The following is a 22323-nucleotide window of genomic DNA, read 5'->3' on the forward strand; positions in this document are numbered from 1 at the left end:
CATAAGATGAGGTGATGTTGTAAACTTTTCACTGTAGTCTGTATTTGAGTACATGTCACAATAAAGAATATTCTATTCTACTCTAAGATAACAAAGTGTGAAGCTGGATGAACACAACAGGCCAAGCAGCATCTTAGGAGCACAAAAGCTTATGTTTTGGGCCTAGACCTCTCTGATGAAGGGTCTAGGCCCGAAACGTCAGCTTTTGTGCTCCTAAGATGCTGCTTGGCCTGTTGTGTTCATCCAGCTTCACACTTTGTTATCTTGGATTCTCCAGCATCTGCAGTTCCCATTATTTCTATTCTATTCTATTTTAACAAGGATTACTGAAACTGGTCAGGAAATTCAATGTGAGGATTGTCAGATCAGTTCTAAATCTAATTCTAAGTAGAACTGCATAGATTATTTGAACAGTTGCAATTCAATAAGGGTGTTACTAAATGTCCACTCCACAATGAGTTCTGCTGTAAAAAGATTGGGCTGTACCAATTTAAGTGAAGGCAAATTAAATCTGTTTCTTGACATTGCAGTCATTAGGAGATAGTGTTAAATTTATGTCAACTTTCAGGATCAGAACAATTTTTGTAGGAGTGAGCAAAAACCCCTGTCATTTAGAAGACTGGATTTTTAATAGAATTTTTAAAACAAAAAGAAAGGCAGCTGGGCTATGCTCTGGAATACACAATCACAGTGATAGCAGTCTGAAACCATGGTTTAGTTAGAAATCCTATTCACACCTTAGCCCTAAAGGAACAATGAATCAGACCTCAGACAACAACTTCAGACCCTTTGGAGCCTACACAGGTAAAAATCTATTCCAATCAGTGCTCAGGCATAGAGTTACTGAACATGCCACACCATTGTGCTACATGCAAACTTGTTTCACTTTGGATGTTAATAAAACCTTCACACCACTATGCAGACTGAACAGATCCCCATCCAAGGAAAATGCTGGACATTCAAAAACCCATCAAAACCATTCACCTCAATCGAAAAACCATTCATACTTACCACAGTGCTCAGGAAGCCCATTCAGCCCCGACGGGAGGAACAATCGTTCATAGATTTGCGAGGTGATAACAGAACACACAGTCTGTACAACTGCTGGCCCTAATCTAGAAGAGAGGGAGCCACCCCAGCAGCTCCCAGCAGAAGAGGGATTCCAGACAGCTAGTGTCCCCGAAAATTATCTGCACAGCTATCTCCCTGAAACCGACCAACACAGGACTGTTCAGTATCAGGGACATCAACTGCAACCGACCTAGACCAACAGGTCTGACGACCAACGACCCCCAAAAACCACCGACATGATTGGCAAGGCCTCAGACACATCCTGAGGTGAAAACCAGCTCAAAAAGCCACCACAAAGTAAGAAAACCCAAGTTCTCAAACGAGACTGAACACTGTCTGAAGTCTTCAGTGAAGCTCCGGCTACACCAAGTGGGCACAGACAGTTGTATTTCACAATCGTGTTTATCCCAAGTGGTGAGCCTATTTACTCGTGATCCTCAGTATCCAACCTAGCTAGCAGGGAGGGGAAGGTGTGTTGGTGACAGTGCAGGGCACCCCAAGGTCAGGAAGTGTTTGAAACTACTGTTTAGTTTCTAATAGTAATTAGCCTGTGTTAAGTTAATAACTGATTTTGTCAGTTTCACTTTTTTGAATATGTCTTTTTAACTCTTGTATTTTTATTCACCTTTGTTTTATTTTCCTGTTTATTACTTTTGTCTTTTCTTGTGATATACTCACCTTTGCATTTAATGAATGCAAACATTCTTTGCCCTGAAACACTTGTCTACTGTCATCTTCACTTCTTCTTCCTAAATTAAGTCCAGCGACAGAATCAGGGATCTGGGGTGATTCAAATCACCTAAAAATCAGCAGATTACTGATCACCATCCAAAATCCCTACATCTTGATTCCCAATTTTCTGTCATGCATAGAACAAGCCTTGTGTTTCAGCTCAGTAGTGGATTGCAGCCTTTTATTTTTATTTCAGGCATCTTAAAAATGTTTTCATAGGGTAAAATTTACATTCCAATCCAAAGAAATTGATAGTGTTAAAAGGTGAGGAAATTTCTCTTTGTCTGATTTCTCTGTCATGCAATGTCATTGTCTGGTTGGTCTTAAAGTAGCTTACAAATTATCTGCCACTAAGATATTTGAATCTTTTGTAGACAGCCGCTGCTGCTACCACGGTTTGAGTTTGCTTCCAGTAGAGTGTGATACTTGACAAACTAATGCCTGTGAGATAACAAGGTGTAGAGCTGGATGAACACAGCAGGTCAAGCAGTATCACAGGAGCAGGAAAGCTGACATTTTGGGTCTAGACCTTTCTTCAGAAATGCCAGTGTTATCTCCAAACATAAGAAAGTGAGTGTGCTTGGTGTGTTGGCAGGCTTGTCAGAAAGCATGTGTTCACTGTCTGGAAAAATCCATACTTCTAGGTCAAACTTCACACAAAGTTTTGTACAGCGCTTCAACATCATCCTTTCCACTGAGGAGGTGGTGGCCAACTTCATGAGAACAGTTGTAGACTTGACACATCAGAAAACTGGTATCTCAGCTTTCACAGTAGTACGAACAGTGTCCACTCAACATCCTGGAGCTGCCCTGGGACTCAGATAGGAGTCAATAAATCTTTACTTACTGCCATCTCAGCCTAGCTCAGGCCTCTGTGTTCATGGCTGTGGAACGAGAACTCACAAAGCTCAGAATCTCAACAGTGCAGCAGTCTCTGCCACCACCATTACCAATGTCCATGCCAAACTGGTGCTATCCAAATCCAGAAATTCTAATTGACCAATCTAATGAAGGAAGTCACGTATTAAATGAAAAAGAATTATAAGAAATGGAATACAGAGAACTATCAAAAATGAAGTGATCAGTTAAGTGATTGCATTGAAATATTACATATTCTACAACATATCTTCATTACTGTAATGTAATCTAGAGTTGCAGAGTCATAGAGATCTAGAGCACAAAAAGTCCTTTGCCTGCACTTGTCAAAAACAAAGACCTAACTATCACAAATTAGAATTAATGCTGACAAAAAATATTCATCAGAATTTTTCAAGAATTGTAGTTTCATTGTTATTTCCTCACGAGCCCTAGTATTGTTAAATTAGGATTCCAAATGCTAACATCTGTAACATCATAAGGAACATGCCTGTTTATATATTCAACTCTCAAAAAGTTTGGTTTTAAAACTCCTAGCAGAGAGAGGAGTTTTCATTATAGGACTCAGTCTATAGTTGAAATTTTAAGTTGACAGTAAGTCTGAATAGATAGGTTTACCTTGCTGAGGAATAAAGATTGCAGAACATTTCATACTTGTCCCAGAGCTATTCAAATATATCCTGAAAAATCATGTGCACTTTGCTTGACTTTTCTGAAGGTCAGGAACAAGCATGCTATAGCCACTGAGATAGAATTGTGTTAGTAGACAAGGCAGGGCAAAGACATACACAAGACAGACTCAACAAGAATGCACAGGAATTTTCAATGATTTTTTTCGAAGGGAGATAAGATGGCTATTGTTGAATCAGGATAATAGGACCCCGGAGCAGCATTGAAATGATGTCATTGAGCTACACGTTACTGAGTACTTAAAGTACTGCGTGGGTGGAGTTGGAACAACCTGGGAGACAGACTAGAGTGAGATTCTACGGGGGAAAAAAAAGAGAGCGGATATGAGCATGAACACATGATGAAAATAGATTAGCCTTACCAAGTTTAACTGCAGTCTAGATTCTAGTATATTAGTGATTACCACATTTTGTAATATTTGGTATTAACGTATAACTAACAGTCTAAGCCTGAAGATAATTCTTGATTTTGCCTTCTCCTTGACCAGCCTGCAAGAACCTAAACTCATATTGTGAAATCAAACCACACAATATAAGATGATCACAGATATAGGATTGACCACCTAGAAAATTATAGTGAAGATCAAGAAACAGACCCAAGATCAATTAGAGAAGAGCATTCAGACACAAACTTCTTCAACAAATTGTTGCTATAACTTTACAACCAGCAATGAGTCATATTTCACCATTAAATATCAACTCCAGGAGATTATGTAGATAGTTTCATGAACAACCTACAAATCAAAGTGACTATATGTGAGGTTGTACACATCTGTTTGAGAAATAGAAATACAGAGTTTTATTTCAATGATGATATATTGGGAAACATGGAAATCTGAGTGTCCTTGCATATCATTTAACAAAATTAGGCAGACAGGTGCAGCCAGCAATTAGGAAGGCAAATAGTATACTGGCTTTCATTGCAAATAGATTTGAATTCAGAAGTAGGAATATCTTACTCCAGCTATACAGGACCTTGGTGAGACCACACCTGGAGTATTGCATGCACTTTTCATCTGCTACCTAAGAAAGGACAAACTTTCCACAAGAGGGAGTGCAGGGGAGATTCAGACAGCTGACCCTGAGGGCTTTGTAGTCCCATATGGAGAGATTGTTCAAAAAAGCCTGTGTTCACCAGGGCTTAGAAAGACCTCAAACAACAATGAGACAAAATATAGGAAAGCAACTGGGTACTTAGCAGCATGGCATAAAGACAACAATGTCTCTGTCATCAGCAGCGAAACAAAGGAGTTGGTCATTGATTTCAGGAAGTGGAGTTGAGGGCACATCCCTGTCTGCATCCATGGTACTGAGATGGAAATGGTTGAGAGCATCATGTTCCTGGGATATAATCACCAACATTTTGTCCTGGTCCAACAGTCAATGAGGCAACAGTCAAGAGGCAACAACAATATCTCTAATTCCTCAGCAGGCTGAGAAAATTTGGCATGTCCACAAGGACTATTACCAATTTTTACAAATGTACCATAGGAAGAACCCTAATTGAATGCATCACAGTATGGTATGGCAACTGCTATTCCCAAGACCATAATAAACTATAGAGACAGGAACATGGCACAGTCCATCGCACAAATCACTCTATCTTTCCTTCCCACTGCCTCAGCAAAGCAGCCACCTCAGTTATACTCTCTTCCCTCCTCTTCTGTTGGGCAGAAAATATAAAAATTTGAATACGCTTATGAATATATTCAAGAACAGCTTCTTCCCCGTTGTTATCAGAATTTTGAACTGACCCCTCAATATTAATTTTAATCTCTCTCTCTCTACCTTCCCTATGGCTGTAAGCATGTGTTCTGCACTCCGTTCTGGTGCACTTCATATGAAACAATCTGCCTGTATAGCATGCAAAACAAAAGTTTTCACTATATCTCGATACATGCAACAATATTAAATCAAATAAACAATCAAAATAAGAGGGGATCTGTTTAAAATGTGTAACATTCTAACAATATCTGGGCAGAGTAGATATAGGGAGGATGTTTTCCTAGGGTTGAGGAGTTTGGAACTAGGGGTCACAGCCTTAGGATAGGAGGTAAGCCATTTAGGACTGAGATGCGGAAACGTCTTTTTACTCAAAATGCATTGAGTCTATGGAGGTCAAACCACTGAAAATATTCAAGAAAGAGAGAGTAAATTTTTAAATTTCAAAGGCATCAAGGAGTATGAAGAAAAGGCAGGAACATGGCATTGAAATAGAGGATCACCCATGATCATATTGAATGGTAGAGCAGGGTCAAAGTGCCAAATGGCCAACTCCTGCATGTAGCTTTTATATTTCTAATTCATATGTGCTATCTAAGTCAACAACAATGGAAAGTTTCCAATAAAGCAGTCATTGAACATCTTCAATCAAAAGTTGATCTAAATCTGGATTGAACAGTCCAAATAACAGTGGAGGCAAGAAGACTGTTCAAGGAGCCCTATACAGCAAAAATTTCATTTGACACAAAACATCTGCAGGGCGTGTTGACAACTGATGAGATTAGAGAGAGCTCTCATCTAAATAACACAATGTATGTGACATCAACCCAAGTTCCTAAGCAATCTAACTTTACAGTGTTTTGCCACGGATTTGGTTCCAAAACTCCAGACCAACAAATCAAAACTGTCCTTACTTGTGCCACTGATAAAGTCATTGTAGTACAAGGAGCCATTTTACGAAAATATGCAATAGTCTGAAGAACATATGAAGTGATAAATCAAGTAGTTCCCAGCCCAACATATACGTTTGACAATACACACGCAGAGAATTTAATTCCCTCCTTGGAGAATTAACAGCAGTATCCAATGTTTATAATGAAGCAGGAAAGGTATAAGCGCTGTGTAATTCTCATGCAGACCTGCAGTATATCAGCATAATTTCCCTCAGCCAGATCGACTGTATCTCTAATCGAACAAAACCCAGCAGAGAAAAAGCGAAATCACCAACTTTAGCTCAAATATAGGACAATCCTGCCATCCTGGAAATAAGTCTGGTGAATCCTCAGTGCACTCCTTTCAAGACAATAATATTCATCCTGAGGTAAGAAGATTGAAACTCCATCCAATATTCCAGGAACAGTCTAACTAAACTGCTGCACAATTGAAGCAAGGCATCACTATGCCTCTTTCTGTGTTCCAAAGAAAAAATTTTTAAAATGAATTTGAGTATGTGTGTAACCATCAAGCGATTTTTATAACAAATGGAAAATCTTGGGCGGGGTGTTATGTGAGGGTACTAGGACCTGTAGAAAACCGGAAAATTATGTCACAGACATATATATCAATGAATGTAAATACCACAGTGTGGATGGATTTAGAACACACTAGAAGAAATATTCTGGAATGCACCTGAGGGAGATTATCTGGATCAAGAACAGAAAGCAGTGGAGATGAACACATGAAGAAGAAGGATTAGTCAATACCCAATGTCAGAGCCTGGTATATCTAAGCTTACAATGTATAATCAAATTTAGCATAAATGTACAATAAATAACATTACATTGACGTCTAAGCTCAAAGATAATTCTTATCTTTGATTTTTCCTCGATCAGCCTACAAAGAGCCCAAACTCAGAGTGTGACATCAAACCACTTGATAAAAGAATTATCAAGTAATATTTGTTGGAACTGTTCATTTAACGTTGGTTTTATTCCAGACTTGGTTAAAGTCTGTGGTGGACTATACCAGAGAGATGATAAGGTGTGCGCGGCGGTAACAAATGGTGAGCTTATGATAAATAGAACCCTCATTTTAAGAGGTGATCATAGAAAACCCAATCTGAATTGGGATCTGCTGAATGCTTTCTTCCTCCCTCATGCATCTTCTCCTCCTCCATTTCCCTGCTTTCTTACTTTTGCTCAACCCACTTGCCCTGAGCTGCACACCACATCCTTGTGGAAAGAGACGTGTCCTCATGATGGCCAACATGTGGACGATTAAATAAACTGAGGCAAAACACACTGAAATAATTGCATACACACAGTAGGATTGAACTGGAAGTGTTGCCATTGCTTCAGAACTACTGGATGGTCTGTGTAGCAGCACAATATATTGGCTGCATGTGGTAAAGATGCAGAGTGCAGGTATGAAGTATTGTGAAGTGGATAGTTTCTGTTACTCAGCAGGTGTCTTCTGGTTTGATGACAGGCTCAAACAGAAGGTATAGCATTCTGGCACAGAATTAAAACATTAGGACTGCTGCCAGGAGAACTACAGAACATTTGTTAGCATGGTTAGCATGTGGAAAACTTTGTGGTTATTATATGTCTCACCATTTAGATGCATCACCTGCAAAACAACATGTTTAGTCGATGGCACTCTGCACCATGAATAACTTACGCCCTCCACCTGCTTTTTGCTGGACACAAAGGGACTCAGTCCCCTGTCTGAGGCACTTGCTGATTGTACACAACAGAGATGTTACTGATGTCCTCTGCTCCAGTCTGCTAAACAAAGGCTGGAAAGCAATTGATGGCTCTTGGCATATTTGTTAGTAGACCCATTCTGGTGATGTTCAGAGGCTGTTGATGTGGTTCCAAATGGAACTTAGCAGAGATCTGTGAGCAGCTCCCTCACAAAATGAGGACAATGTAAACATTGCCCAAGCTTGAAGTACTGGTAGAAGAAATGCTTCGGGAAGAAGAAGCTGGAGAAAACTTCCTACTGATAGCATCCTTCTTCATCTCATTCTTCTGTGAGAAAAGGCTTCTGTTCATTGTTGCCCTTCCCTCTCACACACTGGAGTCCTTGGGGAATGGTTATGACGGTAATAATGACTAGGAGCAATTGGTTTGACCTGAACCCTGAAGACACAAACAAGGTCTTCTGTATCTTTGTTTGTTGACTACATCGACTTTAACCAATTCTACAAGCCTCCAAAAAACTTCTATAGACTCAACCAGAACCCGCAGATATTTGTAGTGCTATTCTCAAAATTCCTTTCACTTCCTGCAGTATTTAACCAATGGTACAATCCCTCCTTGCATTGACATAGAATTTGAATGCACCTCGTACTGTTATATAGTCAGTGTCCATAACTGTTTCAGCAGTTTTACCCCCAGTGTACTTTCGTTTATCTATCTGCAGAGTTTCTCCCAGTGTACATTCCTCTGTCTACATTCCTGCTGTACATTTCTCTATCAGTGAATTCTTCCACAAATTACACAATATGAAGTATTTATATTCATCCACTAACAAGATTAATCCAGTTTGTGGCTATAATTTGCTGCCAACAGAACAGGACAGAGATCTCTGTCCAAATCTAAAATTCAACCTCGGTTAGAATCTCCTTCCTTTTACCTGTTGACCTATTCCTTCCTCTGGAATCAATTTCCAATTAAATATTGTTTCAGTCATATGTGAATCAACTAAACAAAGTTAAAATGTGCACATCTCTTCGAAAGTATCTGATTCATATGTGGCCTGCCTGTGTACCACCTTGTGAAATCCACTACAGATCCATCTGTCCACATCCAATGCCCCAACTGTGGGAGAGAAAGCATATCATTAATTTAAAATACAGTCTGCCTATGTACTGAACAACTGGTAATATAACAAATGTAAGCGGTACAGATAGTACTGCTGTAATGCATGTTACATTAATGCAAATTGGCTGTAACGCGATTGATGAATAGTGGTCGCTCTCTGCTGTATAGGTATAGCAAATTTATATCGCGATTTCCTGAAAACACAATTTTCTATAGTGCGAGGTCATGCAAGAACACATCCATCCTTTTGCAATACCTGTACAGTTGAGAACCTGCCAGATAAAAACATTTTTCAATCATTCTTAGCTGCATTGGATGGACAGCTGTCAAATGTGGCAGCTTGGAACACCAGAAGACTTATTATCTCCTGGAAAACTACATGTGCAGGAGGAGATCCCAATTACTGGAGCCTAATATTATCAGAGCATGGGTTAGCTCACCTCTGAGCTGTGCCCACTTGAAACTGGCAATTTTGTGGCTTGGACATTTCAGAACAACAGAGTGACAGAGAGTTGACAAGGAGATAGCGTGAATGACACCAGGCAGATCAGAAAGAGCACGCAGGCAGTACAGGGGTCCCATGGGAATGTAGCCCTCACAAACTGAAACTGGCAGGATGGAGATATCAGAAATCCTGACTATAACCTTTTAATCAGCCTCGAACAATGAAATTTTTGAAAATGTTGTATCATCGTTTAAAAAGGAAACAAGAGGTAAACTTGGTAGTTACAGAGCAATCAGTCTAATGTCAGATGTGGGAAAACTACTTATAACTATTATTGAGGAAATAATTAATTCACTTGAAGAAGTATAGGTTAATAAGGAACATCCATGTTAACAATTCACAAATTTCTGATTAGGCTTCAGGTGCGGTATTGTGTAAAATACTGAGTTTCTCTTATCTTGGGTAGTGGTCACAGTCAGGCATTCTCTATCCTAGAAACTAAATTAATTATGTTATACATTTGTGATGATTCCTGGGATAGTTGTCCAGTGTGTTATTGCTAACCGGATCTTCCCAAAACTCCTTTAATGAACTTGATGGGAATAAAGCCCTGGAAATCTTCCTCCGGTGATCCCCAGCATCACAGATGCCAGTCTTCAGCCAATTAGATTCACTCCATGCAATATCAAGACATGGTTGGAGGGCCTGGATACTGCAAAATCTCTAGGTCCTGAAAATATTCTGGGAATATTGCCGAAGACATCTTCTCCAGAACTTGCCACATCCCTAGCCAAGCTGTTTCCGTACAGCTCCAACACTGACATCAACCTGACCAAGAGGGAAATTTCCCAGATATGTCCTGTATACAAGGAAAAAGCATGACGAATCCAACTCAGCCAATTACCACCCCATCAGTCTACTCTTGATCATGAGTAAAGGTGTCATCAACAGTACTATCAAGCAGCACCTGTTCAGCAATAACCTGCTCAGTGACACCCAGTTTGGCCACTCAGCTCCTGACCTCATTACAGCCTTGGTTCAAACTTGGACAAAAGAGCTGATTCTAGAAGTGAGGTGACAGTGACTGCACTTGACATAAAGGCCACACTTGATCAAGTATGACATCAAGGAGCCCTTATAAAACTGGAATATACAGGAACAAGGGAGAAGAGTCTCTGCTGGTTGGAGTCATACCCGACACATAGGCAGATGGTCGTGGTTGTTGGAGGTCAGTCATCTCAGCTCCAAGACATCTCTGCAGGAGTTCCTCTGGGTTGTGTCCGAGGCCCAACAATCTTCAGCTGCTTCATCAATGACCTTCCCTCCATCATAAAGTCAGAAGTGGGGATGTTCACTAATGAATGTACAATGCTCAGCACCTTTTGTGACTCCTTAGATACTGAAGCAGTCTATGTTTAAATGCAACAAGACCTGGACAATATCTAGACTTGGGCTGAAAAATGGCAAACAACATTCATGACACACAAATGCCAAGTAATAACTATCTGCAATAAGAGAGACAAATCTAACCAACACTCCTTGACATTCAATGGCATTACCATCACTGAATCTTCCACTATCAATATTCTGAGAGTTACCATTTAACTGAAACACAACTTGATTCACCATATAGATAAAATGGCTACAAGAGTAGGTCACAGGCTAGAAATACTGCAACAGGTACAACACTTCCTGACGCACCAAACTCTGTCTACTATTGACAAGGCAGAAGTCTTGCCTGAATGACTGCAACTCCAACTCAAGAAACATGACACCATCCAGGACAAAGTAACCTGCTTGATTAGCATCATATCTACAAACAATCACTCCCTCCACCACCAGTGCTCTGAAGCAACAGTGTGTACAAAATGCACTGACGAAATTCACCAAAGATCCTCAGACAGCACCTTTCCAACCCATAACCACTTCCATCTTGAAAGAGAGGGGCTGCATGACATGGGAACACTGCCACCTGCAAGCTCCCTTCCAAGCCATTCCTCATCCTGATATAGAAATATATCATTGTTCTTTCAGTATCGCTGGGTCAAAATCCTGGAATTCTCTCCCTATCAGCATTTTGGGTCTGTCTACAGTCCATGGACTGCAGCAGTTCAAGAAGGCAGCTCACCACCACCTTCTCAAGGGCAACTGGAAATGGGCAATAAATGCTGGCCAGCCAGCAATTCCCATGTCCCATGAGACAATTAAAAATTCTATTCACCGATATTCCATGAGTCTTCACAAGTTTGAGGTATGACCAATTTAACCTCCAGGATGGTTAATGCCAGATTGTGACCACTACCTAAGATAAACTAAATACATACCATGTTTGATCAATGAATAAGAAAACAAAAAAAATCATTATAACAAATCTATTTTCAATATGTAGCCAAAACAGACTAATATGTACTAATATACAAACTTAAACCTTAAATCCAAACACATATTCATTCACATATATGACAAACAAGACAGATGAGACAGTTTTCTTTTTGTGAACACCATAGAAAACACCAGATAGAAAATATAGGCAAAAAGGCAAAAAGACAACCCATAGAGGTGGAAGGAAGTAATTTTTTAAGCTTTAGTTTATTTTGGTGATGATGTCACCTTGTTGGAAACAGCAATGATCCCCAATTTGGAAGCTGATCAGTTGGACTTAGGTCATGGCTTGAGTTGAATTTTCTTTTTCCCTTTCCTATCACAGTGTCTTTGAGTGTTGTTGCTTCTGTTCATCATGAGAGTATGAGAGAGTACAATTTTATTTGCTAGCAAGCTTAGAGGTCTCATGAAGAGAAAGGTCTGATCTATATCTTCTCAGTTAGAGATTTTTGCTAAATGGATTCTTTTCACACTCAGAATGGTTCTACCAATTACAGAATGTGTTTTGCAGTACCTTCCAGTGGACAGTTTATCATTCATTATCACTCTGGTGAAGTACACCCTCCATTTATATGAATATTCCAGTCAAGCCACGAGAAAGGGTTACATACGACACATGAAACAGCGCCCGCCCCCCCCCCCCCCCCAGCCAGATTGGTTTGAAAAATAGCCATTGAAATGTTTGATGATGGAAATAAAATTAAAAACTTCTCAGTTATGTTCTGTAACATTTAATATGTTTGGACACGGAGTTCAGCAATGTAACTGTTAAATGTGGCCCCTTTGAAACCCTAATATTGTGAATAAATCTGCTGGCTTCTTTGAATTTTATTTACTTCTACAGATTTTAATTTCAATTTTCTCTTCAGTCTGCTTGTAACACCAGAAATGAAAAGAGCAAAAATACCTCCTAGCTTGGTTAATGCCCGCTTCTGGACTCAATATCTCTCAAAAATCTGCTTTCTAGAAAGAATCCTGTATTTTGCCTGCAAAGTGAGCCAATTCCCAGTTTACAATTGCTGCCCATTCAATTGCAATTTGGCAGCATTAGAGCTTCTGAAAAAGGTACTTATCTGCATAGCTAATTCAAAGAACATCCAGCGGACATTAACTTACTGGCTCTCTAATTCACACAAAAATGCAAATATCCTTAATCTAAAATAATTTGTAATTTGTCATTGCTCTCCTTCCTTCTAATTTCTTCCTTAGATACCTGTCTGTGTTAATATGTATGATGAGCTATTTTTATGAAATATTGAATCCTACTTTACATTTATCTTAAGGAATTTGTGCTTATTAATTAAAAAGTGAACTTCAGAAATAAGATTTGAGGAAATATGTCACCCTCATTTCAAAACATGAAGGACTTAAAAACTAAATTCAAATCATCTCCATTATATACAGGTTAGGAAATCTACAAAATAATTTAGTTTTTGTCGATGCCAAAACCACATGTCAGTGGCAACATTGGTACCTGAGAATTCCACAGTGATCAAGGGGGTTGTGTTTTGTTGAATGATGTCAAGTTTCTTGATTTTTAGAATTGCACTAGTGGGGAGCATTCAATCACTTTCCTAATTTGTGCCTTGGGATGATGGACAGATTTTAGGGAATGACAGGTTGGTTATTCGCTATAAAATGTGCAACCTCTGCTCCTACCTGTAGTCACAATATCTATATGCCACTTCCAGTTCGGTTTCTAGACAGTGCAACCTCTAGGATGTTGATAGGAAATGTAGTGATGGCAATGTTCTTGAATTGCAAGGGAAAATTGTTAGATTCTGTTTTGTTGGAGATGGTCAATGCTTAGTCATTGTGTGGCGCAATTGTTCCTTCTGTAATCAGGATTCTCTAGGAACTTTCAAAATCAGACATCTACTTGAAGAAGGATAATTGTTGGATTATCAGTTTGAAAAGAAAGAGTTGTGGGACTAAATCAGACAAATATTTTATTGAGTGAGCACAGACATGATTGGCCAGTTAGTTGCCTTATATATTAGACAATATTATGATTCTATTGTAAGAAGTCAGGCAATTTTACCTTGTAGATTTGATTCCGACCAATCCATGTTTCAGGATTTGTTTGCAGTTTTTCCTGTATCACCCATCCAATGAACTTGTTCTGTTTCTCTGAGTGTATGGAGGGAAGACGGCCTCCTGGAGCAACTGCTTTGCAATACATCTTTTAATAAAAATCAAACAGGCCATTCATTGTTATCACTTTACTGCTTTGACAATATTCAGTTCTATTGTTACAAATAGTGAAACTTTAATTGTGCTACTTTAAAAGGAGAACCACAAGATGTACAGTCTCCCATTAAACAGCTATATCCTACAACATGGATTGACTTCAAGCTAATTGAAGAGTGAAACATAGACAGTCGTTAATCAGAAACAATCCCATTGTGGTTCAAGTGGCTTGAATCCACAGACTGAAACTCCAGGGGCTTTAAGTATCAGGTAACACTGGGCTGGACTTGTGGTTAAATATTCTGTAAGCTATCTTAAATTGTACAGTGTTGTCTCCAGTATAGCTATGGATGGTCCCTGCATTCAATTTCATTTAGAAGTGACCATTTTCCATACTAAAAAATTACAGCAACATCTTGATAAATGTGTGTCACTAAATCAATTTTACTTAGACCAAATTCCTTTCTGGTGATCATGGTTCAACGCCAGGGGCACTAATGAATTTAGCAAGTCAATGGGAGTTGAAAAGTTACACAAAGAACTTCTCTGGTTTAATTTCACATATTTAAATAACAATTCAGATTAGAAGTTCTCTTCCCATTTTTATGATCTCTGCTGATATTATTACTGGACAAATTGGATCATGACTGAAATCCAGCTTAACAGATCTTATTTTGTTTTCTTTTCATTTAAGAAGGTGGTCTTTCAGTGAATCACAAACATACAACTCAGCCAGATTTAGTTTTAGCAATAAAGCAAAAATTTATCAAATAAAGGAAATTAAGATAAAATAGAATAAACCAAGCTATTTATAGACGACACAATTTAATAGATTTCAAAACGCAGTAAGAATGCAATCCCATCTATTCCAATACCAATACTACATGATTACAGTACTCAAACACCAGAAAGAGTTTGTTTCTCTATCACATCAGAAGGCTTAACCTAACTGATTTGTTTTCAATGCTTGGTATTTTGAACTCAGTAGTCCCTTCTTTGGATTAGTCACACAATTGAGCATAGACTTTCTCAGCTTTAAATAGCCATTTCAAGTCTCTAGACAGACATTTTTGTTCTGAAATTTTAAAACTAAAACTTTCACACAAAAGTAAATTATTATTCTAACTTTTCTCTGGGAGAAACTTTCATATATTGAACTGCAGCAAGGACTTCTGTGAACTGGATGAAGAAAGCAACTGTGAGATTTCCTCTTAAGCAAACTAAAAAGTCTATTCCTGATCCTTGTAACTGAAAGCAAGCTAATTCTCTTCAAACTTTACTGTGTCAACTTGTAAAGCTCTCCCAATGTATACATATCCTCAGAATTACCCATGGAATTCAATCTCTCATTCTGGTTTAAAACAAGCATACTTAACAAAACCCAAGCAGCATCTCAGGAGCACAAAAGCTGACGTTTCGGGCCTAGACCCTTCATCAGAGAGGGGGATGGGGAGAGGGAACTGGAATAAATAGGAGAGAGGGGGAGGCGGACCGAAGATGGAGAGAAAAGAAGATAGCTAGAGAGGAGAGTATCGGTGAGGAGGCAGGGAGGGGATAGGTCAGTCCATGGAAGACGGACAGATCAAGGAGGCGGCTTGAGGTGGGAGGAAGGGATGGGTGAGAGGAAGAACAGGTTAGGGAAGCGGAGACAGGGTGGGCTGGTTTTGTGATGCAGTGGGGGGAGGGGACGAGATGGGCTGGTTTTGGGATGCAGTGGGGGAAGGGGAGATTTTGAAGCTGGTGAAGTCCACATTGATACCATTGGACTGCAGGGTTCCCAAGCGGAATATGAGTTGCTGTTCCTGCAACCTTCGGGTGGCATCATTGTGGCACTGCAGGAGGCCCATGATGGACATGTCGTCTGAGGAATGGGAGGGGGAGTTGAAATGATTGGTGACTGGGAGGTGCAGTTGTTTATTGCGAACCAAGCGGAGGTGTTCTGCAAAGCGGTCCCTAAGCCTCCGCTAGGTTTCCCCTAGTCGCGAACCAAGACAAGAGGATAAAAGTTAAAACTTGTTTGTGCTACATGTTCAAACAGACAGCAATTCTTGGGTATCTGAAGACAGTGGAGCTATAGGCTAGTCTTGTGAAGAAGTCAGGTGGAATGGAGTCAGGAGATGGAGTTCAATTGCTGACATATGTAAACAACTCATGGCCTCATTATATCTGTGTGGCGATTTACCAAGAGCTCATGGAAACTCTGAATGGCAACCTTGAAAGGGTGGAATGAAACTAAGGATTTGCCTTAAAGAGTACAGAACTTCCATGATTTACTGCAGTTATTTGGTTCTAAGTCAAACAGTGAAGACAACATAAGAAAGGACATTGATAGAGTTACCAACCAGAAGGTCTATCACAGTTAAGGTCATTCTGTGATTTGATGAGGTATGTAACAAGGGTTGGTTTATGATTTCAGGTTTTGGTCATTAATTTGGAATTACGTAACTATTTTGTTTGTGGATATACAACTTGGAGTGACTGTTTGTGCTTTGATACAGTTGCTTTCTTCCTTTCTTCCAATATGTATAACTTCTAAATCCTTTCTTTCTTTCAATAAAATAATCTTTCATTTTTGTTGTATTATATTTGCTTTCATTACCATTGTGCTATTTGCTACCATTCAACAAAATTGTTGCTTTAACATATTGCCACGTGTTGTCATTCATTTCTGTTACTTCCAGATGGTCCAAATGTAAGGGAGACACAGGGAGGCTCACCTTAAAAAAGTTAATACTGGGGGAATTCAATGGTGGTAATGATACTGAATGTCAAGGTGCAATGATTATATTCTCTCTAGTTGGAATGGCCATTGGTTTGCATTGCTGTGGCATGGATGTTACTTGCCACACATGAACCTAAGCCTGGATGCTATCCAGGCCTTCCTACTATGGTCACAAACTAAATCAGTATCTCAGGGTCACGATTGGCACTGAATATTGTTCAACGATTTCAACTGATGCCTTCTCCTGATGAATCTTTGGTAAGTTTCTGCAGTACATCTTGCATATAGTACACACTGCTGCTACTAAGCATCAGTGTTGGAGGGAGTGAATGCTTGTAGATGTAGTGTCAATCAAGCGGGCTGCTTTGTCCTGGTTGGTGTCAAGCTTCTTGAGTGTTGTTGGGGCTGCACACATCCAGGAAAGTGGGGAGTATTCCATCACACTCCTGAATTGTGCCTTGTAGATGGCGGACAGGCTTTGAGGAGTCAGGAGGTCGGTTACTTGCCGCAGTATTCCTAGCTTCTGGCCTGTTCTTGTGGTGAGTCCAGTTGAGTTTCTGGTCAATGGCAATCCCCAGGATATTGATAGTGGGGGGATTTAGTTATGATAACACCATTGAATGTCAAGGGACTGTGGTTAGATTGTCTCTTCTTGGTGAAGGTCTAAGCCTAGCATCTGTGTGGTGCGAATGTCACTTGCCACTTGTCAGCCCAAGCCTGGATATTGTCCAGATCTTGTTGCATGTGAACATGGACTGCTTCAGTATCTGAGGAGTCATGAAAGGTGCTGAACATAGTGCAATCATTGGCAAACATCCCCACTTCTGACATTATGCTGGAGGAAAGTTTATTGATTAAGCAGCTGAAGATGATTGGGTTGAGGACATTACCCTGAGGAACTCCTGCAGGGCTTTTAGAATGGAGATAAGGAGAAACTTCTTCAGCCAGAGAGTGGTGGAATCTATGGGATTCATTACCACAGAAGGCTGTGGAGGCCAGGTCATTGGGTACATTTAAGACTGAGGTAGATAGGTTCTTGATAATCACTGAGAATCAAGGGTTTCGGGGAAAAAGCAGAAGAATGGGGTTGAGAAATCTATCAGCCATGATTGAATGGCAGACAAACTCGACAGGCCGAATGGCCTAATTTTTGCTCCTTTGTCGTATGGAAACCATATAACACAACTGTTAGCAATACATCTGCCAGTCATTAATGTGATGTTCCCAGCTGATGGTAATACTTGGCATGCCAGATACCCCAAAGTAAAGCTGGTTTGATAGATTATAAGTTTTATTTTTACATTTATTTTGCATTGCAGGTTGTGTTCATTTGTCCAGGTCTCCATGTTGCATGCATTTGTAGAAATTTCCAGGCTATTAATTTTTGTTGAAACTTTTAGGCTGTCAGAACTAGAAAGAACAGCCCAGGCAATCGGAGTGGGAAAGATGTCTTTAAGATGCCGAACTCCCAGCCTCAGCATGGACTCAACTCCTAACCTCGGGAAGTAGGCCAGTGCAGTCTGGGTTGGAAGAATTGTTATGCTGAACTCTTACTTCTCCATTTTTTCTAATTTAGTGCTGGACTTTTCATTTCTATATTTTTCTGATTATTTTCCCTGAGAATTTATACTGAAGAATCTGTACCTAGGTACGTTGGTACCGAACATGGCACCTTAAGTGGTAACTTGTAAACTTTTCAGTGCACTCATTTGAGTACATTTAACAATAAATCTGATTCCAACTGTATTTCTAAAAAGTTTCAATAGTCCAAGGAGAAGGGCTGGAAAGAATCATTTGAGTAAGAAATTTAAGAGGTAAGGTAACAGCTATACTTCACAGCTGTTAAATTTCTATAAAGCAGATTGCTGCAAAAAATGTTGAATTCTTGCTTTTGCTGTTTATGTTAATATATTTCTTAATTATCTTAGATATATAAGCATACAACTTTCTTTCTTTATCCTTTGTATCATATATCTGTGGTCTTTTGTTAAAAGAAAATTGGCAGTGCCATATGACTACATTCTGTGATGGGCCAGCACACCAATCAAAGGAAAAAATTAAAATTTACAATCTATTAGTCCAAGATTCATTTTGGGTTCTGGCATGGTCAATGTTACCATTAGCTGTAAACATCACATTAATGACCAACATTGTATTACTAAGATGCATTACTAACTGTTGTGTTGTGTTGTTAACTGATGTTTCTAGCAAACTAGGTAAATATAGTAATGTTTAATTTAGGCTTTAACTGCTTTCTCATAATTTGTTGTCAAGGCTGTAGTTGAACAATGGGGAAATCTTTATCAAGTGTAGGTTACAACTTACAGCATCTACCTCTAGAATGCCCATTCAGTTGTTAACAAAAGCCTTGCTGTAAGTGAACTTATTGTGGGGAATTGCACTGACATTGTGGTTTTGACAGAATCCTGGCTAAGGGCCGTTGACACCTTCTGTCTCAGTGAAGTCTCACCATCCAATTAGATCTTACACTACTTGCCCTGTCCAGGCCAACATGGCAGCGAATATGACACATTTGGCCCACTCTCCATCTTTGAAAATGCAAGCTTGTTGCATTCCTTTTTCTCCACCACCCACTCAGATTCACTGCTTTCCTCTTTTAGTTTCTGCCTTCTCATTCCTGGGATTCCAACCCTCAGCTCAACTTGTCACAGTCTGTGTTCTATGACTTTATTGTCCCCATTTCTCTTTAATCATTTGCTCCTTATAAACTCCCCAGTTAATACAATATGTACTAATTGTCGCTCCCTTGCCTTACTGTTTCAAGTGTCATTACTTCTCCCAATCTGACAAAGATTGACAAGACCATGTCTGATCACTTCCTTGTATCACGCTCCACCTAAAACTCCCTTTCACATCATCAGTCTGTGTTCCCTGGAGACAAATGTCCATGAAGTCTCTTACAACTTCATTTTCTACACTGCGTAAACTTGAGGTCATCCAACACTCATGATGCCCATGTTCTTATGTATGTCATGTCCTGATAACCAACCACGCTATGCATGAGCTGACATACCTGACTCGTAGGTAAGTAAGACATCAATTCCAAAATTTATATCCTTGTTTTCAGACCCCGTCACAGCCTGAACCCTTACTCTCTCTTTGTCATCCTCCCCATTCATAACCCTCTAAGACCTTTACTCTCACCTAAACCTAACTTCATGAGACTCCTGATGTGAATTACTTCAGTTTGGAGTGGCCAAGTTTTCAGCTACCTGGGTTTTAAGCTCTGAGATTCTCGACCTGAGTCCCTCAGCCTATGTACCTCACCATCCTCCTTTGAGAGGCTTCTTAAAACAAACCATTTGGACTAAAACCATCTGTCCAATTATCACCTCATTTATTTCAGGAATAAAATGTTACTTTTATAGCATCATTTGACTTTGCAGAAGATGTTGAGAGAAGGAAAGAGGAGATGCTCCCTTCATGGGCATTCCCACAATGTGGAAACTCTCTTTCTTCCCACCCTTGTATAAATTCTGGATAAAACACAGCACTTCTATTCCCTCCTGCCTGGCACATTTATCTGTGGGCAATACCTCATTAGGATTCATTGAGATTCGAAATGCTCTGTTGTGCTTGAGTTATTTATTTCCTATGTGATCAACAGTAGCTGCTCTCACCAGCCCTCTGTATAATGGAAGGCAGCTCAGAGGTTGGCATGGCGATGGCTAGCAATCCCCTTACTTTTTATCCCAATAGAAACAGGTAACATCCAGCCCCTTTTGTGAAAAACACAACATAAATATATGTTGCTGTTAGTATCCCCACAGGGATAATTTGATACTATACCCAACCACTCTCCTCAAGATTATTAATGACCATGACCACCCTAGAAGACACTGGCTTTATTAAACACCATTAATCCCACCCTCCAAAAAAGTTGACAGCCTCTTTTTATTCATTTTTGAATGTAGAAATTGCCATCTGGCCAGCATCTATTGCCTGTCCCTAGTTACCCTTGAGAAGGTGGTGGTGAGCTGCCTTCTCGATTCACTGCAGTCCACCCGCTATGGGTTGATCCATATTGCCATGAGGCAAGGAAACCAGGATTTTGCCTCAGCAACAGTGAAGAAACAGCAATACATTTCCAAGTTGGGATGTTTAGGGGGTTGGAGGGAAACTTGAACATGGTGCTTTTCCCATGTATCTGCTGCCCTCGTCCTTCTAGTTGCTTGAGAATATGGTGTCAATCAAGCAGGCTGCTTTGAGCTGGATGGTGTCAAGTTTCTTCAATGTTGTTGTGGCTGCAACCATCCAGGCAAGTGAGGAATTTTACATCATACTCCTGACTTTGTACCTTTTAGATGGTGTGCAGGGTATGGGAGCTCAGTACCTGTGTTATTCATTGCAGTATTCCTAAACTCCAAACTTACCTTGTAGCCACTGTGTTTATGTCGTGAGTCCACTTAAGTTTCTAATCAGTTGTAACAGCCAGGATGTTGATAGTGGGGGATTCAGTGACGGCTGTAACATGAATGTGAAGGGATGGTAGTTAGATTGTATCTTACTGGCGATGGTCATAGCCTGCCATTTGTCTGGTGTGAATGTTACTTGCCATTTGTCATCCCGAGCATGGATATTGTCCAGATCTTAATGCAGTTGGACATGGACTGTTTTACTGTCCTAAGCAGGATATGTAAGCACCTTGAAATCTTAGAAACTTATATCCCAATCTTCTAACCCCTTCCTCCATGTTACTAGGCACCATTCCCATCCCTTGCAGGTTCATCAATGATCAGTGAATAAAATCTGAGTCAACGTACCCAGCACCAAGTGAGGAATGCACTGGATCCATCTCTGCTACAGGATGATAATTAATAATAAGCTAACTCCACATACAGGGCACAGCCTCACTGCATATCCCAGCTGTAATGTCAGGAATCCAGATAGAGGACACACACCAGGAACTGGAAATGCAAATCGAAGAAGCTGGAAAAGTGTGTCCTGCCTGAGGTGCTCTTGATGCAGAAAGACCATCCCAAAAGTGGTACACACCATTTCTTCCACTGTCTGTGCTGCAGGCAGTGGGGGGATCAATCCTAAGCTAAAAACTGAGAACAGAGATCTTCAATTCTTCAGAAAGGGAATGAGAGATCTTCTTAAAAATGGCAGTGCATTTGGAGAAGATTGGGATTAGACTGGGTGTATATTAATGAGTATCGAAAATGCGCAGAGTAGGGCGATTGCATTGAGGGGGAACAAGCACTGGAATAGATAACTGAGTGGGACACACTTGAGGAGTAAATGTAAGAATAGGATCAGGTTGAGTGGTCATTAATGTGTCTCTATGAGAGAAAATAAGAAAGAGATTAGTCGGCGGTTGGCTTTTAAAGCATTTGAGCAGTAAACAGTAGAGTGGAACTGATTGGGCTGAGTGGAAAATGAGTTGATGGAGAGCGAGCAGGAGAGTGGGATGAGAGGGAGAATGAGCAGGAATGTGGGATCAGATCAAGAGAGATAGCTGGGCTGGGCATTTCCATCTGCCCTGGGCACTATCAGCCAGGAGGGAGAGGGGCAGTAAGCCAGGTGGGATGGTGAAGGAAGCTGTGCCCATATGGGGAATGGACAGAGAGTGAATGGGGAGTGTATACAATATCAAATATGTTTCAGTAGGTCCATGTGTCCTCCATTCCTCTCCCTGCTGGAAGGTTTCCTTCACGCAATAACAACAATGAGATTGAACCTGCTTATAAAGGACACGGTCTA

The 22323-nt window shown here is 40.1% G+C and overlaps 1 protein-coding gene across 1 annotated transcript in view; it reads right to left on the reverse strand.

Annotated features, from left to right (window-relative positions):
• Positions 1-1261: 1261 nt before the first annotated feature.
• LOC125463411 (uridylate-specific endoribonuclease B) overlaps positions 1262-22323 on the reverse strand; it is an 88950-nt gene continuing 67888 nt past the window's right edge. Inside the window, 2 exon segments of the mRNA XM_059654768.1 lie at positions 1262-1431; positions 4328-4391. Of these exon segments, the coding sequence (XP_059510751.1) occupies positions 1262-1431; positions 4328-4391 (234 nt within the window).

The sequence above is a fragment of the Stegostoma tigrinum genome, chromosome 25 (genome assembly GCF_030684315.1).
Source record: "Stegostoma tigrinum isolate sSteTig4 chromosome 25, sSteTig4.hap1, whole genome shotgun sequence".
Lineage (NCBI taxonomy): Eukaryota > Metazoa > Chordata > Chondrichthyes > Orectolobiformes > Stegostomatidae > Stegostoma > Stegostoma tigrinum.